The sequence below is a fragment of the Epinephelus lanceolatus genome, chromosome 14 (genome assembly GCF_041903045.1).
Source record: "Epinephelus lanceolatus isolate andai-2023 chromosome 14, ASM4190304v1, whole genome shotgun sequence".
NCBI lineage: Eukaryota > Metazoa > Chordata > Actinopteri > Perciformes > Serranidae > Epinephelus > Epinephelus lanceolatus.
In genome coordinates this window covers 30,851,065-30,878,403 of record NC_135747.1, presented here as the reverse complement: position 1 = coordinate 30,878,403, position 27,339 = coordinate 30,851,065, and the positions used below count along the sequence as shown (strand labels likewise).

At 40.9% G+C, this 27,339-nt stretch overlaps 1 protein-coding gene across 4 annotated transcripts; it reads right to left on the bottom strand.

The window, feature by feature from the left end:
* Positions 1-1,040: 1,040 nt before the first annotated feature.
* Positions 1,041-26,802, bottom strand: LOC117251428 (uncharacterized). 4 transcript variants are annotated; one of them, XM_033617703.2, is made up of 23 exons: positions 26,626-26,799; positions 24,090-24,178; positions 21,892-21,957; positions 21,666-21,784; positions 17,434-17,685; positions 15,355-15,479; positions 14,830-14,948; positions 13,483-13,813; positions 11,663-11,823; positions 10,935-11,057; positions 10,816-10,849; positions 9,750-9,977; positions 7,930-8,372; positions 7,500-7,627; positions 5,568-5,684; positions 5,306-5,422; positions 4,275-4,370; positions 3,982-4,187; positions 3,796-3,842; positions 3,623-3,666; positions 2,649-2,717; positions 2,413-2,563; positions 1,041-1,434 (listed from the first exon to the last, which is right to left on the bottom strand). In XM_033617703.2, exons 2-23 carry the CDS (start codon positions 24,144-24,146, stop codon positions 1,297-1,299), a joined length of 3,171 nt encoding a protein of 1,056 aa, XP_033473594.1. In that variant the 5' UTR covers positions 24,147-24,178; positions 26,626-26,799; the 3' UTR covers positions 1,041-1,296. The 4 variants fall into 4 exon arrangements, with proteins under 4 accessions (XP_033473594.1, XP_033473595.1, XP_033473596.1 ...); XM_033617704.2 differs by having other exon boundaries at positions 21,666-21,781; XM_033617705.2 differs by lacking the exon at positions 21,892-21,957 and having other exon boundaries at positions 26,626-26,802.
* Between the last annotated feature and the right edge of the window lie 537 nt (positions 26,803-27,339).

The window sequence follows — 27,339 nt, the reverse complement described above, 5'->3', positions numbered from 1 at the left end:
ATAACTGAGTGAGGCACTGAGGCACTGAAAAAGTGTATTTTTTCTTTGTATCCAAAAGGGGTTGATGTTTGGATTCTAGTTCCCATGGGAATTTGAAATGAAATCAAAAAAAGAAATGTAGATCAGAATCACGTTTTAAGCCTGATTTATAGGAAGGCGCTTGACATGTTTGATGAGTTGCTCCACAGAAATGACGTATTTCTGACAGAGAAAAGTATCGCTCGACACTTTCCTTTCATGTCGCACACCTGGAGCATAATGTTGTAGTGTTCCTAACTTTGCCATGGAGACAGTGGTTTTTAATCCATACCGATCTCCAACCTGCATTCAGCGTAAGAAGCAGCCGTCCGTCAGCAGCAGCGTCTCTGGAGCTGAGAGCACAGCGTCTGGTCAAACTGCCTTCACCAGGCTGACTGACAGTAGATATTTACTGAACCAAAACACTTTTCATGTCAGTTCCACGGGAAGAAATCAAGAGTGTTTGTCTTTGTGAAGCTGACTGCTACATGCAGATTTGGTTATTAAGTTATAAATGCATAAACAGTGGGATATTTGTATGATTTAAACAGCTGTCTGTCCAGATTATGCTTTACTGAACACTATAGAAATACACTCAGACCATTAAAACAAAACACTGGAGGTCTCTGGTTACCATGGAGACGACTTTAAACCTTTTCCCAAAGCACAAATTGACCAACACTTGACTGTTTAATTTCTATTGAGTGACTCAAAATTGTCGAGCATCCAACTATAAATCAGGCTTCAGAAAATCCATGACCCAGACCGAAATCAAATGATCATATTATTCTACTTCTATGACTGAAATATGAAGTCACACCTGAAATGTCTACAATCATCTGCAAAGCCAAGTAAACCCAACTAAAACGAACTAGGTTTTACCGTGATTATACTTTTACACAATTTCCTATGATGATGCATAAAAAAATAAATACAAATAACTGACTTTATAAAATATCTTGCAGCATAAATACCATCAGTAAAAAGTCATGGGGTGTACAAACATTTCCATGTCTGGATATAATCTACAGTGAGAACTCATTCTGGTTGGATGGACATCTACCTGTTTATTTTAAATTAACTCATGCCTTCATGTTCACTCACAGGACCCACAGATAGTCAGAGGTTTACATGTGTTGCTTGAGTCAATGCATAAAACAATAACAGCATCTAATGCAAAGGAAATATTTTCAGTTCACGCTGAAACGTCCGTCGCTCAGTATGAGCAGTGATTTATAATGGCTACAGGAATGTGATGCACTGAAGAGCAGAGCTGCTTTATCTGTTACCATCCAGGTTCTGAAGTCGGTAAAGGTGGAGGACCAGATCTCTGATTTCGTCTCGTTTCCTCCGCACCTGCTGCCGAGGAAACCATCGTTGTAGCTGTAGAGGGAGGTCAAAGTGCACCACAGGGTCCTGAGAGCAGAAGCAGAAATATTGTCCCATTACTATACTTGTCTTAAAGGGACAGTCCCAAAATCAAAAATACATTTTCTTCCTCTTACCTGTAGTGTTATTTATCAGTCTAGATTGTTTTGGTGAGTTGATAAATGTTGGAGATATCGGCCATAGATGTCTGCCTTCTCCCCAATATAACGGGACTTGATGGCACTCAGCTTGTGGTGCTTAAAACGCCAGAAGAGGGCATTTTAAAAGCTCTTTCCAGAAACCATAATCCAGTTGCTCAAGATAATCCACAGACCTTGTCATGAGCAGTTTTATGCAAGAACTATTTTTCTTTTTCCCAAACTACACCCCCCAACTGTATCACCATGTAGAAGGAGGCACGCATCTACTGCTAGCTCCTTCTCTGTACAGAGAATTTTGCTAAAGTTAATAGTTTAGCCTCTCTACTAATACGTGTTGTGTCAAAGACTGTTTCCCCATTGACATCTGCTTTTCCCGACCTAAACCTGAACATAACCCTATCTCTAACCCACCGCACGCTTTCTTCTTAGCAGCTATACGGTTGGCAGATGTAGTTCAGTAAGAGAAAATAGTTCCTACACGAAATTGCTCACAACGTGGTCTGTGGATTATCTTGAGTAACAGCGTCATTATTTCTGGAAAGAGACATTGCTGTTGAATTATTTAAATGTATCTTTTTGGCGCTTTGAGCACCACAAGCTGAGTGACATCTAGTTACATTACATTAAAGCGGAGACAGAATAAGGGCAATGTCTCCAACACTTGGCAACTCACACCAAAACAATCTAGATTGATAAACAGCACTACAGGCAAGAGAAAAAAAATATGAATTTTTCATTCCACTGTTCAATGTCCTACTGAGTTTCCATCTGAATAAGAAATTTAAAGCTGTTGCTGACCACTATTACATTAAACATGTCAGACAATGTAGAGCCCTAGAATTAAAGATGCTGACAAGTTCTTTACCTCCAGAAAACTCTCAACGTATTGCAGCAGGTAGAGGCCGCAGTCGCTGCTGTTGTCCTGAAGGGGAACTTGGCAGTGTGAGCTTTGCATCTGATCAGGACTGAAGTCCCTCGATGAACCACGCCGTACCTCCCACTCCGACTGCAAGTACCTGACAGACAAATACACATTGTCTTACATCAGTTTACAAACACACACGCGGATACAGACAGATGGATTAAAAGTGTCATACTTACTCCCGTAAGAGTTTGAAGACTCGCTCATGAGGAGAACGTTTAAGGGAATCCATGATGAGAATACACGGTCTACAGAGAGGAGACATACATGTGTCATTCAGTGTTTGAATCCATGTTAGGCATATGTTTTCATGTATAGAGTAGTGTGAATGCAACTGCAAACAGATCACCATGACTGCTAAGTAAATGTTGTATTATGTGTATATAAAGAGACAAGCCTCGAAAATACCAGTCCAGACTGTTTAAACACATCTGAGTATCTTTGAAAATAACCACCACAATCATTTTCTTCATCTGTATGGTCAATATTAATACAGTTTCGCCACACATACAATAAAGTGTGTGCACAGATGTGAAATCCAATCTCAAGCGGTCATTCAAGACATGATGTTGTCAGGTTTTACCTGCAATCCATCTCATCTGGACACAGACTGAATACACTGCATCTGTTTTCAAGGCACTAGGTCTAAATGTGCTTTTAAACTGCACTGAATCAGTGTTTATAAACTCAGTACTGCTGGACTTAAAGGGTAACTTCGGTATTTTACAACCCAGACCTCATTTTGCCAAGTTTTTGTGTCTAAGGGACTAATGGAGACAACAATTTTTTGACTTACTGAGAGACAAAGGGCTGCACTGTTAATATATTGTACGTTCACTAAAGTGCTTGTTTTTGCCACTGATGGGTTCACATTGTTGTTATAAGTGTCTGACAACATTATGGAAAGGATCCCTACAGAGGTCAATCTTATGCTAAAGAGACTGAGAGAAGATACTGTTACTTTGGAGCCTTGCAGTGGAAAGTTTGTCCTCCTCTGTGTCACTTGTATTTCAGAGTAGTGTGAAAAGCAAGAGCGCACACTCCGCAGCAAAATCTGGGGACCAAATCACCCCAGAAGTACACTTCACTGCACACTGACGACACCGAAAACGACACACAGTCATTGTGTAACTTCATGTACCAGCACACTCACCTCTTGCTGACAGTTTTCTTCGAGCAGGTTCGCTCTGTGCAGTTCTGCAGGCAAAGAAAAAATTAGACTGAGCAGATCTACAAGGACAATCAAAGACCCAATTAGTGAAAAAATTGTTGATGAGATAAAAGAAATTGTTAGTTCTCATGAGCCAGGACAGAGAGATTTCTTACCACTGGACCAGGTGGTGGGTCTTTGGTAGATTCTTCTGGGGCCTTTTCTAAAACACATGAAACCAACCAGCTTTAGAATCACAGCATGAACAAATAAGGGGCTTGAAAGTTTCAACAGATATACAGAATAACTGCAACTGCTGTTCTTTGATCCTGACAAAAGCTGCAACATTAAGTCAAACATACCTGTCTCTGCATCCGTGCTGTCAGTGTGGTTTAATGAAGGTAGTGTCTCTGTGTTATCATTTGGGCTTTTAGACCCCTGAGCCACCTCTTGATCCTGTAACTTGCCCGTCCCATCCGGGCTCTTTCCCGAGTTCCGACCACTCCAGGCCTCAGATTTTGGCTCATCCAGTCCAGGGAAGCAAATGACAACTAAATACCAATGAGCCCTAAACACACAGCAGATCAATGTGATATATAATGTGATACACTAAAAAAACAACAATTCTGTACACCTTTTCATGTATTTAACTCACTCCTGATTGACGGGCACAAACAGGAAGTCCTTTTTGAAGATGTCCACATGGCGTGTCCAATTCTTCACCCGCTGGTGCCGCCTGTGCCTCTGATTGCTGAGTGTACACAAAAATAAGGTTTTAACAGTGTTTCATATACATGCACATAACTGTAGACACTTGAGAGTGCTGGGAAATTCAAGACTTACATTGCTCTAATTTATACCAGTTCTGGACAAAATATTAAGTTGAAAGCTACACTACGCTAATAACTAATGAAATCATAGAGCAATTTAATGTATTACGGCACTTTGGTAGAGTGTCCAGGAGGCAGGACATGACAAAATAATTACACTGTAGTCTGTAATGTTAATGGTGTTTATTTACAAAGCCGGTTGTTATTTGGTCAGAACAACTACGTCTTTTGCCGTTCCTTAAATGTGTCTGAAAATTTCAGCAACAACCCTTACTAACAAAAAGTTCCTAAATCTAGTGGTCTCTTCAATCAGACATTTTCGTTGGCAACTTTGTGTCAGTGATAGGTCTGTCAAAATAATGCCTTAATTTCGATTAAATAATCACAGAACGTTCAAACACACGAACACAAATCAGCTTCACTATAACTCACAGCATTCACAGACAAACACTTGTCTTTTGCTGGACACATTTTCTCCACAAATACAACATGCTAATGCTTTTAGCACAAGCCTATGGTATTTTACATTGTATAAATTAGCCTAGCGACGAGAAAAGATTTCCTCTGCTCATACGAAGCCAGGATAAATCACACACAAGTCTTAAAATGCTATTTTTGTGGAGGCTTTATTATCTTCACAATTTATTGTTTCTTATCTGTGAAATTAAAGTAAATAAAAGCTTCGTTTCCACTGAGGGAAATGGTTTCAGTTTACAAAAATAGACAGGAGGTCTGCGTCGCCGTGACACATAGTAACATTTCTGGGGAGGTGCACATCAGGCTGCGTTGTCAGGCTTTTGCTATTTCCTGAAAGCATATCATAGATTTTTGTTTATTTTTTGGCAGCATTACTTACGAGTCATTGGTGACCCCTTCACTGGCGTTGTCCCTCCGTGTCAGCTGCTTATAGAAGAAGCTGCTGAAGATGTGTGAGCTCTCGGCCAAAGCCTCGGAAGCTTTGTGGAGGAGATATCTGGTTCAAGGACACAATCATAACACATTATGATACATAATGGCATGCATAAACACAATCAGTTCAAAAGAGGATCTGTTCTCCAGAAACTTGTGAGGAACTCCAGTAAATCTGAAGCATTTTGTTTTTTAAATGTGTTACTTACTTGAGGTAAAAATCAATGATTACGTCATTGAGGAAGTGCCCGGTGTCAAGGCACTGCAGGTCCTCCATTGTGACGGTTATTCCTCCTTTCTGTGGCGGAGGAGGAAACTGGATCAACCTAAGCAGAGTGGAAATAAGAGGAATGAGCCAATGACAGTGGATAACAGATGTGGCAGTGGAATTAACAGCTGTTTCATTAAGGCCATTGTAAAACTGAGTGTTTCATCTATTAATTACATTCACTCAGATACAATTGGATGCAGATTTTTAGTCTCGCCTCTTTCATTACATAAAAAGTATCTTAATGAGTTTCATACAGTGAGAGATGCAAATTTTAAATTTGGGGACTGATTGTTACTGTTATTCTGTAAAGGCAAATACCCTGAGTTGAGGTGTCAGAATCCAGAGAGAAAACCTTGATTAGTGCATCCCTAATTTTTGTTTTATCTTATTCCTAAGTGTGAACTTGTGTGGGATTTACACTTCTGCGTCCAATCGACACCATGTCTACGGCGTAGGCTCTACATCGACGCAGACCCTACGCTGTAGCCTGACGTACAACTCTCCATTAATGTAACGACATGTTGCGGCGACGCAGACCTCCTGTCTATGAATAGAATTTTATAAATAGCATTTTAAGTCTTGTGTGTTATTTATCCTTCAGGATTTATCCTGGCTTCATATGAGCAGAGGAAATCTCCACTTGTCACTAGGTTAATTCATACAATGTAAAATGCCATAGGTTTGTGCTAATAACATTAGCATGTTGTATTTGTTTGGAAAACGTGTTTAGTTGAAGACAGTTGTTTTGTCAGTGAACCTTGTGAGTTGTAATGGAGCCAAATTATGTACTGTTGCCTTTGTTAAATGTTGCTGTTGTCCCTGGCTTCATATGAGTCGAGGAAAAGTCCACTAGTTGCTAGGCTAATTTATACAATGTAAAATGCCATATACTTGTGCTAATAACGTTACCATGTTGTATTTGTGGGGAAAATGAGTCCAGACAAGGACATGTGTTTGTCTGTGAATGCTGCGAGTTATAGTGAAGCTGATTTGTGTACTTGTGTTTGAAATTGTTGCTATACAGCTGTGTTTAATGTGTGTTTTGAATCAACTAAACTTAACAGTACATCGCAGAAACTCTGCCGCTGGCCAGTGTTTTGAAGGTGTAACTGTAGACTGACACAGACACATCACCGCATAAGTATAAATGCTCACAACAGCATAGGCAAAGTGCATAGGCCACAGCGTAGGCTCTGCATAGAGCTAACGCACAAGTATAAATCCCACCTTAGTGGCTGCAAGAATTAGGGATGCATCGATTTATCAGCTGCACCTATGTATCATATGTATTTCCCTTGTTGACTGCCATCAGCCTATCTGCAAAAAATCTAACATTCACTGATGGCAGTGGCTGATGTTTTTCCATTGTGTGACATCAGTTTTGCTCAGGCTAAAAAGCAGAGCTCGAGACTAATGGTGTCCCATCGTCTCGGGGACAATAGAAAACTTGTTTGGGATGAAGAGAGGTCTTCAGCGGGACACCTTCAGGAGGAAAGGAAACTGTAAACACACTCTCAACCCGTAAGAGGATGCAGCCTATTGTTTTCCTGATAATGCTACGTTGTGAACAAAGCCGTGCTAAGATCAGCAGGAGGAGAGTTGGTTAGCTGTTAGCAGCTGGTGACCGAAACTAACAGCTCACAGAGGTTGCACTGAGTTACTCTTTGTTTCCCTGGCACAAAAGGGGGAAGAAACAACAAAAAAACAGTGGTATTTGTTATCAGCCAAATTGTTCTTTCAAATATTGGACCAACCCAGAGTTTCACCATCAGTGCATCCCTGGCAAGAATCTTAATTTGTAACCACGTGCAAAGCCCTCCTCCAGCAGGTTGCATGAGAAGCTACACACATGATAATGTAGGTGACTTGCCTGCGAGCATGGCCCTGATGTTTGTATTTAGTCCAGCTGGAGTCTGGTACACACAGCGACGTGGAGTAGGACCCTTTGCTTCTACGATGGCACAGTGTGTATACAGGCGCAGGCTCCTCCTTTTCTTTCTGTGGGAGGATATTCACATCACAGGAGTAAAGATTTAATTGTAATCGTTTACTGAAGATGTTGCCAGATGATCAACAGCAGATGGAAAAAGAAACAGTCAACGGTTATGTTTATTCTTTCAGACTTTCCTCTAATTTTTGCTTTTGTTCTTGTGAATTAACACAATAAATTCTCTATAAATGATTCAAATTTAGCAAAGAACTCTGACTTAACTGGTCACAGCTAGTAAACACATGCATGAGGAAGATACTGCTTAATTTAAAGGGTCAGTAGCCAAAAAAAAAACTTGGGAATAACTTACCTCAGGGGGCGTTTGGGGCTCTTGCTCTTTCGGACTCTCCTCTGGTCCAAGTTGTGTCTCTGTGTCTTGTTCCGTCTCCGTCTCCAGCTCCAGCACTGTCTCTTTCTGTGACTCCAGCTTAATGTGTGGTGTGGTGCTTTTGTCTGTGTCAGAATATGGACCCTCTTCATCAGAGTAAAGCCCAGGGTCAGTGCTCTCAAGGCCAAGCAGAGTCAGCAGGTGACAGTCCAATCCAGTCCTTCTAATCAGCTCTATGCTATCATCCAGAGAAAGAACGGGAGACGGGAAGTCTTTCAAGCAGCTAAATCTGTCGACATAGTCGATGGATTCCTCATGTGCCAGACAGTTGAGGCAGTCAATGTCTAGGAGGGAGCGTATCAAAGCCCCCACCATTCCCTCCACAGGATTCCTCAGAGTCAGCAGGATAAAAGGGCTCGCCATGTCTGTTGAATTAAAAAAAAATCATGTACTATCATACACCAAAATCATGCACACTGAGAATAATGTGACACATTAATCAATACTTATTATATCAGAAATATGAAACAAAAAATGGTGATATTTGTAAATTCAAAGCAATGAAATAGAAACACTTTGCAGAGCTGCTGACAGTTTAGTAAAAATCTAGTCTGCAACCTGTTTACATCTCTGTGTTTATAACTTCATTACACATATACATCTATTACAGTACATTCCTCTTTACATTCAGTTTATCCATGTCATGCAAAAGTGTGGGCAACCCTGGTCAAAATTTTGTTTACTGTGAACAGCTAAGCAAGTAAAAGATGACTTGATTTCCAAAAGTCAAAATGTTAACTATGACACATTCCTTCAGTACTTTAAGTAAGATTACTTTTTCCATTTAAATCATCTACACTTCAAAATATAAAAAAAGGCAGGGGGCCTGAAGCAAAAATTTGAGGGATTTTTCACCCATTCTTCCTGCAAAAGGACACAAGAAAGGTTTTCTGGGGTGCCCAAACTTTTGCATGGCGCTCCTTTCCCTTTTTTCACTCTAAAACTGTACAAAAGACTAATAATACAGTAATCTTGCTTGAAATGTTGAAGGGCATGTTTCATCTTTAATTTCCTATCTTTTGGAAATCTTCTACTGACTTAACAGTTCACAGTAAAAGAAATTTTGGGCAGGGGTCCCCTTAATTTTGCATGCCATTATACATAGTCATGTGCGCATATTTATACTGCTCAGGACCCCTCAGCAAAAATGAGTTCCAGCAGGTCTACCTTGACTCATTGAAAAGAAAACTATTATTTCCCGAGGCCTGTGTGTTTAGTTAATTCTTTGCAATGGGAGAGCCAGGCATTTACACTTTACTACACATGCCAGCAGCGTGACGAGGTGCTGAGTGTCAATTCTGCCCTGAGCGCCATTTTTTTCTGGTCACCCAGAGTAAAATAAAAACATCAAACATGCATTTCCCCACATTTCAGCTTCTGCACTTTTTTATATTTTAGATTCTCATCTTTTACTTGCACGGCTTTTTTTCATACATATTTGTACGAGCATTGTTTATTGTTTATTCAAGGACTCCCATTAGAAGCACATGAATGTGCCTCTAGTGTTGGAGGGTCTAAGACTTTCATTGCCAGCGACTGCTTTCATGTAACTGCTGTGCATAAGACATTAAATAATTTGGAACAATGTAACCTGTAACTTCTGGACTAATGCTTATGTCTGCTTTGTGATCAGAATGTAAGTTATGTTTTTCATTCCTAAATTTAACGTTTCTCCAAAAAACATTTAGAGATGCTAAAGGGCTGAACTGCACTCTGAGCTCTGAGCCTTCCAGTGGTCTTACCAGTGTTTGTGATTCCATCGTGTTTGACACACAGCTTGAGGAGCTCTCGCTGTACAGCAAATGCAGCAGTTTCCGACACACACAACAGAAGGATGCCAGCAGGGTTGGGTTCCTCGTCGCGCTCAAAGTAAAACTCCCGGTCCTCCAGTTCCTGCCGCTCCCACACACTGTACTTCCTCAGTTCCTTACGCTCCACGGTTAATATCACCTCCACCTTTTCATCAGCATCTGGGGACACAGAGGTGGTCGGGTTAGCTCGGCAGCTCGTAGTGTCGGTATCAAATGATGAACACTGTCGCCTCTTTATCTTAACTAGTCTCAATGTAAGGCCTCACACTCAAACAGGGACAAACCTTTTCTGACCAAGTGGTGAACATACTACAGACACTCCTTTTGAACCATACAAATCCCAGTGCACACTAGGAATGTCTGAACAGATTGAAAATCATGTACAACTGAAGTCGTGCTGCAAGTGTGGCTAAAAACATCAATATCAAATTCGCTTTGGAAAACAATGCAGGATTGCAGAGCATGACTGATCACATTCTGTTAATTCTTGTGAAAGTCTCAAAGACTCGGCTCAAGGCTGAAGTCATCAGGCATTCTTTCATTGAAGCTCATTAGGTCATGATTTGTTTTTCAGAAACAAACTCATAGTTGCTCGAAAATATACCCAAACATGGATGTTTTTCTGTTTGTCCAAAATATTTAATAAAACTAATATGCACCATATTTCTCACACACCCATGACCAAGCTCAAATCTCAGGAATAATCACCACAATTCCCTGAAGGGGAGATTTCACAAGCTCAGAAGGTGAAAGTGCACTAGGGCCTCAAGGGTCTAATCCAGGAACACACACACACACACACACACACACACACACACTTTGGCATCTGAAATAGACCACTAAGCTGGGAGTGGATGGTGTGCAGACAGCATGACCAAAACAAGGCGTTTATACGACCCAGACCAAAGGGCTCGGGCAGGCTGCAACCTCTCCACAAACACTGTGATTACACTTCAGTGTGCCTGACAGCAGAGTTAAAAAGCTATCACAGCATTACCTGTCAGTGGGATGATGATTTCGTGGTCTGTTATCTGTCAAAAGAAATTAAAAATGTGTTACACTTCATGTTCTGATACGTGATCCGAATACTGAGTGTGATCAGTTTACACAAGTTACCATAGCGTTTCCATTCGATTTCCCGTGGTAACCTCCACAGTGCAGACTGAAGAAGGAGCAGTCTATACTGGGGATGGAGGAAGCGTCCATTGAACCAGGAACATCTACAACTAAATGCAACACCTGCAACACACAAATATAAAGGAATGTGATGCTAACAGGTTGGTAGGCTGTTGTTATTATAATGCATAACACTAATACACAATAACAGTACAATAATCCACATTCTACAATGAAACCGATAAATATGAGCAATATAGTTGAATCCAATATCATGGCAGTAATAAGGTTCTTTTTCCAATGTCAATACTTTAAAGCCACTATTTAAAAATGTCTTTACTTTGCCGCCATCTAGTGGTGGCACCAGGATTGACACTGTAGTTGACAGCAATGCACACTGCTGCTTTTTTATGTGTTGTTATTAAGATATCTCATGTGAAGAATATCATGTTTGCATGAGAGGGAATTGGGAGTAAAAACTATGCAAATAACTCTGATTAAAAACTGTTTTACAGCAGGAAACTTGTCTATTTTGTCTACTAAATTTATCGTAAAGTGAAGGTTGAACGAAGCTCCTATTGGATTAAGCTTCTGTGATTACAGGAATGATAGGAATATTAATTGTTTAATTAAAATATATCAAGTATTAAAGTGTTTTTTTTTGTAATGTATGTCATATGTAATAAGAGGTATGGATCAAACATAAAACAAGAACACAATCTGCTAACCTCCATGTCCTCTATGGCAGATGCTTCTTGCTGTTTGGCCACAGCTTCCTGCGAGGACTGTCCCCGCATTACTGCGTCTTCCACGGTGACCAGCGTTTGGACCGCTGGTCCGCTGCGCCGAGGGATGTCACCGCCATCCTCATCATCACTGGACAGCACAACTGAAATACAAGCACATGATGAAAAACCAATCAGGGTGACTGTGAATTTCGCTTGGGAGTCATGCTACGTTACTTCTCTGAAACACAGGCACACACACACACCCCTAATTGACCCTGCATGGAGGAGGTGTAATGGGCTTTAAAAGGAAGGACGGTAGTAATCCTAATAAAAACACGTGAGTGGGCTGAAAAGAGGAAACACAGTAGTGACTGAAGATGCAGGGCGCACCCAAATACTGCGGAAACAAGAGGTTCAACACAATATCTTACAAAAAATACACCCAGATGCCACTTTATTAGGTACAATGAGCTGACGCTGATGTAAGTCCTGCATCAAATCATTCATGAAGGTTGTAGGTTAGTTTTTCGTTGAAACTGTGTCAGAGGTGCTGAACTGTACAGCCCCGTTTCCACCGAGCATTTATTGTCACGTTTGCCTATCTAAGAAGTGTTGACTAATAACTTAAGTCCTACTAATAAAATACTTGATTTTAGTCTATCAAAGACACATTAGCCGTTTTCACACTGTACCTAGCTCCAGGCTGACTGGGCTGTTAGCAGAGGGTGAAGAAAGCGTTCACACAGGCACATTCCTGACACATTTTAAAGTGAGCTAACTCAGACTTTAGCCTAGGGCTTGCTGGTCCTGGTCTGGAGCAGAGTTAGCATCAACCTTGCCGGGTTATCTCCTGAAAATCTAACAGACACTGGGCTAAAAGATGCCAGTGTGACACAGAGCTAATACAATTTGCATCTTGTTTTTGTTGCCCATTTGCACAACTCTGTCACATCTTCAGTAAGCATGTGCTTTATGCTTATGTAGTTACCCTGGTTACTACTACTACTTACTTCAATGTAAAACAATAGATGTCTTTCTTCCAGGTTTTTCTTTCTCCACTGTTCTCTTTTTGATGTTTTAGCACTGCTCTCACATGAAGCCCTGCTAATGGCAACATTTTAACGTTGCTGCTTCCTGTTAAAGAGTAGTCACCCGTCATTCCAGACCGTAAACATTAGTCATGTGTCCCAGCGGACATTTAATCCCTGGCTAGTAGAAGTGCAGTGTGAATCTTATAGCCCTGGGCTTAGAGGTGGGTGTGTGTGAGAAAAGGGCCTAAGTCTGCCAAGAGCTATTGTTAGCCCAGGGCTAAGAATATGCATTGTGAAAAGCTGTAAAGGTACTGGCATGGATGCCGGCCTGTTAAGGCTACTGAATGTATGACCCTGTTATGAAAACTAACATCAATATTTAAAATACAAGCATAATCTAATATAAGATTGTCTGACATTTTTTAAACTCTCAATGTCCGAATCAACCTCAAAAATCCAGAATCAGTCAGGCTCTACTAATAATGGATTCTAACAGAGAACACAACTGCCTTTTATCTCATAAAATTGCATTACATTAACTGAAGACTGTGATAATGTCATAGACAATTTGATTACGCCTGTTCTTCCCAGAGCCAGTTTCAGAAAACAGTCGCCAGAAGCAAAGGCTTTAAAATCAGATGATTTGTTTATGTACTGATAAAATGGTATTAAGCTGCCTCAGCAACTGTTTCCTGAGCTTTCTCAAAGATAATTTCAAACAAAAGTTTCAGCAGTAGAATGAAGCTACAGAGTTTAGGATATTATCTCATCCTCTGTTGGTGTACTAACTGGGTTCAGAGGGGCTGGCTGTGGTTGTGTTGTCCTGGCTCGATGACAGACTTTGTCTGGGGGTACCAATAAACTCTTCGGACTCCAAGTCAGGATTGATGATTGGGACCAGAACTTCTGCTTGATCTTCTGCTCCCACCGTGAACTGTACAATGGTACGGTCCAAGCTTTCCAAATCTCCATCTTCTCCACTTTCTTCTTGAGAAGTTTGTGCAGGTGACGGTCCTCCATCTCTTCCATCTTCTCTGGTGAGGCGAAGCACGCTTTCTCGGTGGCGTTTCGAGCTGCTTGTCCCATTGCACTGAGAGCCTGTGTCCTTCATTTTCCTCTTCTGTTGAGACGAAACAGAAAAGAGAACCTCAATTTAGATGCAAGCTCATCAGATAACTTGTGTGGCTGGACACCAGTGAGTGAGTACTGATATCAAGAATGACAGGCTGCAACAGTTACAGATTTTGAAACTTTTCTGATCACTGAAGTTTTAACTAATGAATTCTTCTTCTCAGTAGTGAATGCTCTTAACTTTTTTTCCTTAATTCTATCACTGACAAAGAGACTCAGAGGATTCTGATTTAAAATTTAGACTACTTTGCTCACAAGCTGCATGTAACACTTTGTGCTGGTTGTTCATATTTTTATCCATTTATGAGGAATTGATGACACATTTTCGTTCTTGACAATGTGAGGGACTTGTGTCGTGTGAGTGTTGAGGAAATGTTACCAAGTAAAAGCCATTTCACATCGAACACGGATCTTCATCTGAAATATTTGCATGGGAATAAGGGCACTTATAAATAGTTGCAAACCCCTGTGGAGCACTTGTGCGGGAGGAAAAATATTTGGATGGATCTTGATTTTAGCAGACTTGTACCATTGCAAATCTATGTTTGTCCAGTGAAACCCCTTGTTACAAGTGATGTCATACCTCAAGGTGAAAGCTAGCTGCAAATTTTTTTTTATCAATTCTGTTTTTCAACATCCAATATTGTACAACAACCACCGCTATGACTACTTCAACAACCAAATAAAGGACAATATATGGCTTCATCTAAAGCAGTGGCTCCCAACTGGTGGGTCGTGGTCCAAAAGAGTGTTCAATTTGATGGTTAGACTACGCCTGGAGTTTTGCTGCTTCATCTGTGCCCAGAGTACGCTCTGCCACACTGTGTGGTGCTCTGAATAACCAAACCATATATATTTATTCCCAACAGCTGTCTAAAGGAACGGTCAAGCTCCAAACAGGGAAATCAATGAGTGATGGCAAATGCTGATAAGAAATAAATGTGTAAATAAACTCAGGAGAGTGTGAGTTTTAAAGCTATCTCTGTGACCCTGTGCGGTACTCACCAAACTGTGTTGTACGTCTTTATCTGGATCAGTCCACCCGTCCTTGATGCTAGCTGGGGAGAACTCATTACAGGTTCCTGTATCCTTGGCATGCTCCCAGCTCACTGACAACCCACAATCTGGATGAGAAAGAGACAAGCTGATCAACCCCTCATGCTAAAATAAACACTACTGACAACCTGACTACTACTTCTGCTACTATAAGAAAAAAGAGACGTGACTGTGAGGTAAAAGTTGAGTAAATTCTGCTGTGTTTTATTTCACAGAGCTATAAAGTGTAGCATCACTTTTTTTACTCTGGAAGCAACATCTGGGGTATCAATTATTCTTTTCCATTAAAGGAACCCTTAAATTAAAGGTCATATGAGGGAAAGTCAGGGGAAAGCAGGAAAATGTCAGCATGATGCTTTTTAAGGTGTAATGTAATAAAGTCAAAGCTTCAACCAAAACCAACATCAGAAAAACACAGCGAAGGTGACGAGCAGCATCACATCAGCAACTGTGTTTGTCTGAATGTTTACTCACCTACAACTCCAGCAAATTTGTAGTCATCTCCCTTGTCCTTTCCTATTATCACCTCCTCGATATCTTTGTTTTCTTCTATGTCTGCTGTGTCACCAACATTTTGTGACCTTCTCCTGAGTCTTGGCCTGAAAAACATGACAGAATCACACCATGTTCTGATTATACTGTACAGCAAAGTCACATAAAGTAGTGTAAAACTTTGGATACTTCGATAATACCGAAGACCAAACACATAAAAACAAATGCAGAAACACATATTTGCACTTGAATCTCAGGTTGTGAAATGTTCCTGTGTGGTATTATTCCAAATAAAATCACCCAGCTCTCTGCCTGGAAAATACCCTGAGCCAAGGATGCAGCCGGCCGAGCCAAACGCCATTAAAAGGTAATTCCTCCTAAAACTTATCGAAAACAAATGACCCTAATAAAGAATACCTCCTCCTGTTTTTGTGGCTATTTTTGTTCATTATTCACACCTCTATGTGACAAAACACCACATTATCCTGACTATTGAAGTTAATTTCTTACCAGTACATCATCATATGGAAGAACTGAGAAACACACTTTGTAGAACAAAATGACCCGATGAGCTTTTTATGTGAGTGGGTCTCATTTTCTGACTCATTATTCACAGTCAGGCACTTAATGGTGTGAATCTCTATTTCTCCTCTGCAATTGTTCATCTATTACCTCGCACGGGGGCTGGATTATCAGGGTATTGCAACATCACATGAAAATCCATCTTGTCAGGCTTCAAGTAATGCATTTGTGTCAGACCAATCAGCGTCCTGTGAGGAGCTACTGGTAGCTAAGAGTGTGGTTTGGAGTAGCAATTGTTTTTTCTTTCAGAGGTCAGCATAACGGCAGCATATTTTCACACCTAGCTCTGTTGACCAAACCACATTTGATGATTGTTGGAACAGTGGACAGAGTAATCAAGACAGTTTCCAGGGATTTTATTTAATTTCTGTTGAGTTTCAATAAAATGTGTTTTACGATGAGTTAACAAGGCAAATCAGCTCATCTTAGCTCACTGAAAAAAATAAACTTAAATTCAGAAGGTGAATGATGGTGTTCTTGTTTAATAAGGAAAACAGATGTAAGAATATCTCCGTTCTTGATAGGGCTAGGCGATGTAATTACTGTGTTTATCGCAACAGCACACATACAATACTGTGGTCCTTTTCCACTCTCACTTTTGACTGTGCCGAGTAAAGCCATGTCATGCCAATTTGCGTTTCCATTGTCAGACACACTAGAGATGGACCTTCTCTGGAGTAGGTCCAAAGGCTGAGCCACCTGCCCTCAAGCGGGTAGTGGTGACTTCTCGTTGACCGCAGCCAGCCAACCCCCGACAACTTCGCTTCTCCCCTTTAAACAAGGCTGGTTGTGTTGCAAGACTGTACTCACCTCTGTGTGTTCAGCTCTCAGTACTTTTGTAGCTTCTAAGTGAATCTGTGGTTTGGATTTTAGTTTCACTGCATCCTGTTTTTACTTTAGATATCTACTTTATTTTACTGTTTCGTGTTCACTATCAGCCGTCGTAGAAGTGAAGTTTTTGCTGGAAAACTCAACGTTTCCTTATTTGCTACCTCACAATAAAAGTTTTTACATTACAAAATAACAAGGGACTTTTATTGTTTAGGATCTATAGGAAATTTTCAGCTTGAAAATACCGGGATATGAAGTTTTGTCCATATCGCCCAGCCCAATTTCTTGACATCTTGTACGTTGTTTTGTTTATTTATTAGACTAAAAAGCTGAGAGAGCTTAAAGGAACGTAACAAGCTCATATCTCGAACACAGCAAAACCACACCTACGCCAACATATCACCCATCGCCCAAGCCTATTGCCTGGCAACACTGCGGTGACAACAAATCTTAAGGAGGTCATTGCCCAGGAATTTTGCTACAAATGGACAGAGTCAGGCTAGCTGTTTTACCCCGTTTCCACTTTTTAAGCTGAGCTGACCAGCTGCTGTAGCTCTATATTTATTGGGAAGATACAACTCTCAGCAAGAAAGCAAAAAAAGCATATCGCTAAAATGTAGAACTTTCCTTTGAACAGAGTCTTCCTACCTTTGAGCAGGAGATGAAATGGTCTTCTGGTTGCTTTTAGGGGTTACACTCTTGTTTTTGTCATTCCTGGTCTCCCTCTGAGTGGACCTCATTTCTCTGTAGACTTTGGGTTCCTCTCGGCATCGACCACTCTCCCTCCGCGTAAATGACGCTTGTCCTCGATTTCCCAAAGCATGATGTTTTATTCTTTCCATATAAGCCTTTCCCAGTTCGGTCTCAAGGACATTGGTCAGGATCAGACAGGGCTTCCTCCTGAAGGATGAAAGAGGGAAGGAATTATTCACAACCTTCCTAGAGCAGCGTCTTCTCTGCAACATGGTGCCCCCCTCAAGGTACTCTTAACTTACAGCTCATCATCTACCGTCACAGGTCAGACTCTGTGTACACCAGCTGATCAGCGGGGAGGGGTGTAGATAAGCCATGTGCGCAGTCATGATAAGCTTGGCCTTCAGTCATGGTGCTTATGAGCAATGTTTTCTTTAAAACTTTGCACAACACAAAAAACAGACACCTGGCAATCTTAAAAATTGCAGCAACAGTGGTTTTATGCTTGCTGTTTGGACTAAAGAACATCTCGAGGTGCCATAAGTCAGATGTAGACAAAACTTGGGAGAACAATGCACTCTGACACACAAACATAGTCAGTAGAGCAATGACGGGTGTATGATAGACATGTCAAATTATCTCACCACTGATCCTATTTCTATGAACCATGGAAGAACGATGAGTTATGGTTTCACTGGTTTGTGTATAAACAGCAGAGACAGCATGACACTTGCAGTATTTTTGTAACTTAACAACTAGAACTTCCTGTTCGTGTTACGCATGGTGTTGCTTCATCTCAAACATGCCGTGATGTCGTGTGTAAACAAAAACACCAAAGATTCTGAAAACAAATACAGCACAAAAAGTAGGGTAAACCGAGGTAAGACACGCCCCTTAAGGGAATACTTACCCACAAAATGACCAGGTGTCTATCAGTTAGTCATGCCATGTTGTTAAATGTGGTCCCTGATCAATAAATGAATCAATACGTTCACCATTTTCTGTGGCAGCAGGCAAAATTCAAGGTAATATGGCATGACTAATGTACAAATGGTCATTTTGAGGGTAAAGTAGGGCCAGTCAATGGCATCAATAACTTCATCATCCAGGAACTGCCGACACACTCTGGCCACATGAGGCCAGGCACTGTCCTGAACCAGGAGGAACCCAGGGCCCACTGCACCAGGAAGAACCCAGGGCCCACTGCACCAGGAGGAACCCAGGGCCCACTGCGCCAGGAGGAACCCAGGGCCCACTGCGCCAGGAGGAACCCAGGGCCCACTGCGCCAGGAGGAACCCAGGGCCCACTGCGCCAGGAGGAACCCAGGGCCCACTGCGCCAGGAGGAACCCAGGGCCCGCTGCGCCAGGAGATCCCACGGCCCGCTGCGCCAGGAGATCCCAGGGCCCACTGCGCCAGGAGGAACCCAGGGCCCTCTGCACCAGGAGGAACCCAGGGCCCACTGCACCAGGAAGAACCCAGGGCCCACTGCACCAGGAGGAACCCAGGGCCCACTGCACCAGGAGGAACCCAGGGCCCACTGCACCAGGAGGAACCCAGGGCCTGCTGCACCAGGAGGAACCCAGAGCCCACTGCACCAGGAGGAACCCAGGGCCCGCTGCACCAGCTTAAGGTCTGACAGTCACTCTGAGGATTTCATCCACGTACCTAACAGCAGTCAGGGTACCGTTGGCTATGACATGGAGGTCTGTGTGACCCTCCAAGGATATGCCTCCTTCAACCATCACAGGCAGCAGAACCAAACTTCATCAAATACGGACAAACATCTGACCAAATTAAATCCAACTATGAACAGACAGCCATGGCACACCAAATAAACATCTGCATTTGTCTGTGATTGTAAGAGAATGTTTAATTGGTACGCCAAGGGTTTAAAAATAAGTTTGTATATGTATATCTTCTTTTAAAAAAAAAAAAAAAAAACGGGCGCATTTTGTTCTATCAAAATATCCTACAGTACCAGTTCATCCATGTTCTATCATAGAAAGCAAACTGCTGAGTAACAAAATGTTATTCAGTTACTTAAAATAGAGCTTTAAATTCATGATAAACATTTGTTACAAAACATTTACCAGTTTCAAACACTGGCACAGAATTGCTTTTCCAAATAGTTACCTCTCACCATTTAAAACTTTACCAAATAAAAATAAATAAAAGAGCATTTACAGATTTAACATACAGCACACAGTGTCTTTTATGTCAAAGAAAATTGTAGCCATATAGACACTAGGAAGTAATTTGTTTAATGAGACTATTCCTGCTTTACATATTGTGTTGACAGCTGTGAATCACCTGCATAAGACTCTTAACATTCAGGCTGACAGCTCCATCTATTGAAGGTTTCAGAAACTGCAACAAGCTGCACAGTAAAAGGCCGGTTTATTTGTGCAGCAGCTTTCAACAACAAGGAAGTTTAAAGTGCTTTACATAAGACAGAAAGGCACTGAAAATGATAAAGATAAGACGAGCAGAAAGCAATGTAAAACGACTGCACTGATGCCAGGTAGATTTGCCTGCGGCTGATTTGAATAGCTGTGATTTAAATTGCAGGCGGTGGAGTTCAGTAGAATCCATTAAAACCACATGCAGCACATCTCTGATCTTTGTTTGTTTGTTGGAGATAGCTCAAAGAGGGAAGTGATGTTGTAGTCTCGTCTTCCCAGACAAGACAGAGTTCTCCGTCTGTCATCTTCGGTATCAGCAAGCTGACATTCAGCCAACTCTCCTCATAATGCTTCCACATCTAAACTTATCAGTAGTCGTCTCCATTTCTGTCTCAAGGCCTCATTAATAATTTGAACCTGTTTTCCAGTTGTACCATCTTCCCATTCATAGCAGGTGACTTTATGTATCAAATTGTGTGAACCTTAAATAAATGACTATGGAGAAATCTGGACCCTGGGGTTGGACCAGTTGGGAACCACTACACTGTTAATGTTTTACTTGCTTCCAGCTAGTTTTACTTCCTGTTTCATGGTTAACATAAGTTATTAATTTGATGAGTTAACCGTTTATCAGAGCACAAATGAGACAACATTTAGCACAACACAGCATCATTCTTTTACTTGCTCACTTCTTTACTGTCTCATCCTGCTGCAGTGGTCAGTTGTTGTAGTGACGAGGCGCTGTTTGGCTGCTGCTGCACAGATGAGCCACACCACCACAAGCCGGCCAGTCATAGTCCACCACAAGAAGGATAGATATGAAACAGTTATGGGACACTTTGGAGGTGCACAGTACACCAGCAATGGCCGCTCGCACCTCAACTCCCAGCACCAACTCTGCCACAAGCAGCACTGTGATTCTTTTTATTTTTTTGTTCTTCTAATGGGACTTTCGACTTTCTGACTGAAAGCTGTGTGCTTCCCAGTGTTCGGATCTGTTGGAGGTCAGTACTGGTGGACGGTGCAAACTTTTAACACGTCCCAAAATTGCATTTAAGATGGTGGACCTCGGTAACATGTCTTTCCATCCTGCGGTGCACTGTGGCCAAGAGACAGTACAGGCGTGTGTTGCATTGCTCAATTCACATCCGCCTGTCTCTGTGCTAGGCTCTCAGTACTCTTGTAGCTTCTATCTGAATCTCTGTAGTTTGGAGTTTAGTTTCTCTCCTGCATCATCCCCATTTTACTTTAGATATCTGCTTTTTTTTTTATTGTTACGTGTTCACCTGTTAAGCAGTCGTGTGAAGTTACCGCTGAGGAAAACCCAGCATTTCCTTATTTTGTTGTTTCACAATAAAAGCTTTACATAACAAAAATAATGGGGGACTTTTATTTTGAAGAATCTAAATGACATGAAATGAGTTTATCACTGAATTAGCAGCTATTCGTCAATAAAACAAGTCTCCTCATACCACAGGGAGGAAAGTAAGAGCAGAAACAGCCACAGTGAGATGTTGATGAAGAGCTGCAGACAACAGGCTCTTACTGCACCTCTGCAAACAGCTCACCTCAAACAGGTAAACTTATTTTAACTTCCCTGCTGCGTGATGGAAAAACACTTGGAGCAAAATAACAGGGGACTTGAGACAAGCAAATGGCATAGTCGTAATGGAGACGTAAATCCCACCACACTGGGCTGATGTGCCGAGTCAAACCAAGCCAGCCCATATGTGTTGATAAGCGGTGTGTATCTGTCATAAGTCTCTAATCAGCGCCTGCTTACCTGGCCATTTCCAATTTAACCAAGGCTGCATGCTTGTGATCAAACAGCCTGGATCCATTTTTATGCTGGGAATCACGATGTTGGCGTCTACAACCTGCAAATGCAGTCCAGGAAACCTGCTAAAAGAAAGAAAACAACGTGAGTCTCAAGAATAATCCAGCATAGCCTTGCCGCCACTATAACATTTGTTCATGTGGTCACACAGAGAGCAAAGATATCGCTGTACCTGTCTTTCTAACTGCCCACACTCTGATGAAAGACATGGCATGGAGATTTTGAGTGGGTTTTCCATCTAAAATTCACAGGATGGTTAGTTACCGTGCTTTTAAAAAATGAAGGACAAGCAACAGCATAAGGCCAGCAAAAACAGCAAGTGGAAATGAGCCAAGCTTGTAACTTTGATTTGTAATTCATTATGTTGACATTATTTTTCTACGTGAGCTGGAGCAGCGGTTTAGCAAAACCGGTGTTAAAGCAGCATATATAAATCAGTTCACTGATTTGTGGAGCGACAGGAAAAAAATCAGCAATTATTGTGATGGTCGATTCGTCTTGTATTTTGTTTTAGGCATTCTACCAACATTCCCTAATTCCAGCTTCCCAGTTGAAAGGATTTGCTGACTCTCTCCGTCTTGTGTGACGGTAAACTGATTATTTTTGGTTTTACATTGTTGGTCAGACAAAACAAACCATTTGAAGACATTGACGTGGGTTTAACAAAATTTGAACAATCATAATATCTTCTAATATTTATAGGCAGCAAGATTAACTGAGAAACTGAAAAAAAAAAAATCCATTATGAAAATAACTTAGTTGCTAATTATGGTAACCAGGGATGTCAATGGTTAACCATTAATCGCATAAACGCCAAGAATATTTCTGACCTGTTGAGCATGTCAGTCTACTGATGCATTTGCATACACACATAAACACTCTGCTAACAACCCGAGAGAGACCTGCTGCAGCTGGTGTTGCACCTGCAGCACAATTACGCAACTTCTGGGAGGAAACTATCACAATCCTGCACACCTTGACCACTTGCCAATTAAAATCCTGATAGCTACAAGCACAGCCTCTGACGGGTTTAACAAAAGCATCATGGACAGTGGGGACAGCCAAGAACAACTAACTGTTTTCAACACGGAGAAATGGATGAATAATCACAGAAGACATTCAGAAGCCTATCCCAGCTGACACATAGAGACAGACAACCATCAAATTCACACCTACGGACAATTTAGAGTCACCAATTAACCTGCATGTCTTTGGACTGCGGGAGGAAGCCGGAATACCCAGAGCTGACACAGGGAGAACATGCAAACTCAGCACAAAACGCTTCTCCATTTTGTGTTTTTCTTAAAAATTACCAGGTTATTTCCACTGGTCTAAACAAAAAAACTCAACAGGATATTTCCAGAAGTAAATCCTACATGTAAACACTGTGGGCTTGCACCGGCATCAGTAGTTCATATGTTCTGGAGTTGCTGGAGAGAAAATCAAATTATGGAGTGATATTTTTCAGGCCTTATCGAGAAGTACACAAAGACCCACTGACTTACATCCTTTGATGACGGTTTTTGGATTTACAGGCTGGATTTACGGAGCGTGAAACACATTATGGTATCTATTTTCTGCCTCCTGGCTCGCAGGTTGATCTTCCTCAACTGGACACAGAGAACCGCACCAACACATTCAAGTCTAATGAAAAACTTGGGACTAGACAATTCTCTCTGAAAATATGGCAACATTTTACTGATCACTTCAACTACATGAAACCTTCTGACCATAGTTAAGATGACATCCACCTCCCTGTCTATTCTCCCTCTTTTTCTTTATTAATTTTATGCTGTACATAATTACTGTAACTATACTTTGTATGTGTATATGAGTGTTGAGGTTTTTTATGTACTGTACAATATTGTTGTAAAACTATAAATACAGTTCTAAAAAAAATAAACAAATTGACTGGTCAGTTACTGGTTAATATTGGTTAACTACTGGTTAAGGCCTGTTGGGCTGTTGAAAAGCAAGACTAACCGAAATGATAACTAATGACAACTATAGCATAATAGCAGCTTTGATTATGCAAAACATTGCTGATTGCAGCTGCACGTGCTGAAGCAGTCATGTGTCCTGCCCTTACTAAGATCCATTTATTTAACAACAGGGACATGTGCTTACTGATCAACACAACGTAGCAATGTAACATTAGTAATCACAAAAGCAGATCTGTGTGAGAGCAGAGCCATTAAACAATCCCACATCACCATGATCATGTAATCAACACGTGGTCAGCCCAATCTACAACAGCAGCCATAAAGCTAGTGTTATTACAGTATGTTGCCAGGATGAGAAAGCATTTGATATTGCACACCGAAAGCTCACAAGATAAATGCATGTTATGAAAAAGTGGGTCACACATACCAAGTTGTCCTTGTCAACATTAAATGGAATAGTTAAGGCTCTTCTTTGCTCCATCATGGTCTGCTATTTGGTAAGGCACAGCAGGAACACTGCAAGAAAAACATACAGAAAAATTATAGTCACAGTCTGTCACCTTCAAAATAAATCAAACACTGTATGACAGGGTGATCACCTCCTATACAGTAATTTTTTCTTTTTACAGGCATTTTCGAGTCCCCTAGTAATCTTCCTCTGTGTGGGTATCAGACGGAAAGTGACTGTCATTTAAGGTGGTAAAAGTAGACAGAAATTCATCATAAGCTTAGTTTGGATCATAATTTGAATAAGCCTTGTCTTAGCTTTGCTTCCTTAAGTCCCTCTTGAAAACAACAATAGCTTCTGGTATTTTGTGTCGAATCATTTTATACAGAGTTCTGTACAGTCACAAAACAGGAAGATGGTCACTTACATCATTTATAAGCAGTCCACTCACAACTGTAGTCTCAATTTCACTGGTAAAAATTATATCTAAATACTACATTTAGAATTGATTTTAAGGTCCTCCCCCTTGTGTACAAAGCGCTACATTGGCTGGGACCGAGCTACATTGCTGACTCCCTTGTTAACAATTTGCCTCCAAAAACACTGTGATCATCTGCTGCTGGTTTATTGGAGGTTCCCAGCAACAGCCAGGAATAAGATCAGGGATGCAACCTTTGTCAATTACGCCCCAAAGCTATTGTACACACTACCTGTAGTTGTCACAGAAGCTAGCTCACTAAATATTTTTAGAAGAAGTCTAAAAACGGATCTGTTCACTTTAGTCTTTAACAAGCTCTAACTTCCTGATACAGGTCTGACACTCTTTCTTTTAACACTTCACGCTGCTGCAACTCTTTTAAAATCTTACTTGACTTTATGATTTCTAGTTTTACAACTCAATGATTTTATGCATCATTTGTGTTTTATGTTCATCCCGTCTATTTCGTGTGAAGCACACAGTGCCTTGTAGTAAAGCACTTTGGACTGCATTTCTTGCATGAAAGGCGCTACATAAATCATGTTTTTTATTATTGTTATTATTATTAATATTATTATTATCATTATTATTATCTACAAATGTAACACTGTCACTTGTTATTCTAGTTGGTTTCAATATTGTGGGAAATAGACTTATACTGTGCATTGTGTCAATAAAATCTCTATTCTTTTTGTGCTCATTTGGATTTAATGGATCTATATCAAAGTCCCCAAATCCAAAGGCCAACTTTTTGTCATTCATCTTCTCATGTATATCAACCATCTTATCATTAAATGTGTCAATACAGGATCCTGGTGCTCTATATACACAGCTTTATTTCTACGGCAACACATTCCATGATATTTTCTATTGCTGTTGACATACTCTCCACTTTTTTGCATCTGAGGTCATTATTGACTAACTCCTCCTCCTTTTGCATTCGTTCTGTTGATAGTAAACAGCTGAGATGCCGAGTGTTGGAGATATCTGCTGTAGAGAAGTCTGCCTTCTCTCCGATATAATGGAACTAGATGGCACTCAGCTTGTGGTGCTCAAAGTGCCAAAAATATACATTTGGAAACTTAACAGCAATGTCTCTTTTCAGAAATCATGAGCCGGTTACTCAAGATAATCCACAGACATTCTTGTGAGCAGTTTCATGTAGGAACTATTTTCTTTCTACCAAATCACTGCTCAGAAGAAAGCGAGCAGATAGGGTCATGTTTAGTTGGGGAAAAGCTGGTATCAATGGGGAAACAGACTTTGACACAACGCCTGTTAGCAGAGAGGTTAAACTACCAACGTTAGCAACATTTTCTGTACATCTCTGAAACGCTTTGTTGATACTGACACCTGTTTTATTTTGTTTATAGTCAGATTTTCTTTTAGACTCTCTTTATGATAAGTCTGTCTTGCTTTCTGGGTTGCTTTGCAGTGTGGCACTTGTTGCCGATGCTGAATATCGATTTTATCTCCAGGATTATTCGCCATTGAATCAGTCTTCCACATTTGTAGAGGAGCCAATATAAGGGCCTCTCTGTGACATGACCTGTGATTGGCCAAAGTCTCCCGTTATGGACTACATTTACTGAAGTCTCAAAACAGAGCCAAGAAGAGGGGCACAAGTCTAGTTTTCTGTCAGTCCACTTGAATTACAATATGCTCAAAATTTAATATGACATGTTTGCCCAATGTAGCCAAAACAATTCTGCACACTCCCGCTTTAACAGGCAGTTAAACATCAGGCCGAGGGACAACAACTAGCCTCTTGGCTAACACGGGCACATTTATTGTTATAGTGCTGTTACTGAATGTGCATTGCCCCTGATAATAAATAAGGGGATAAAAGGTTTCCATTTTAATGGACAGCCTCACAACGACCACCTGTTAGCTACTAAAGTTGATGCCTGGTGACTGGAGAACGGCAGAAAGTGAACAAAAACCCATATAAGCTCGCGCTCGCGTTAGCCGACGCAGCTAGCTTGTTAGTGCTATTTGTCTATGATGCTAGCTAAACGTAGCAGAGATAAAGCTTACCCTAGACCGGGACCTCTCTTGGGTATAGCAGATGATATAAGGAGTATGCAGACAGCTACTTCCCCGCCACCGTTCCCAGCAGCATCTTTCAGACGCAGTAGGAACACATTTCGCTGCGGTTAGATTGTGTTTCGGTACTGCACAAGCTTTTCAATGTGTGCTAGCGACATCCGGTGTACACCGGAAGTGCGTCACTTTTGTTTTTAGCGCCTCCGACAGGTCAAAGTTTCTGTTATCGTTTATCGTTATTAATTTATTTATTTTTAATTACCATGCTAAATAAACACACGTTTCCATACAGCAGACAATCTGACTTATCGTAGCAGGAAAAGTTGAGATGTAATTAATGATATTTATGATGGCTGAGTTCCATTTAGGTGTTTCCTGCATTTGGTATCAGTCATGTTTCTAGTTACACTTTTTTCTTTATTCAGTCGTCATAAAATGATGCAAAGCATGGAGGAATATAATAAATAACAAGAAGAACAGCTAAGTACTTACATTCTTAAAATAAAAGAGGTTTAAAGGGAATTTTAAATTACCATAGTCCTGATGGCTTTCTGATTTGTACAGTTTAATTTCATACTTAACATGATGAATATTGGATTTCCTTTCAGACCATTTGCCTTTATGGATATAAAACTTAACATATAAAATGAGAAGATTTAAAATAAAAACATGACTTCTGTCCAGATCATTTTTCCCATAACAAAA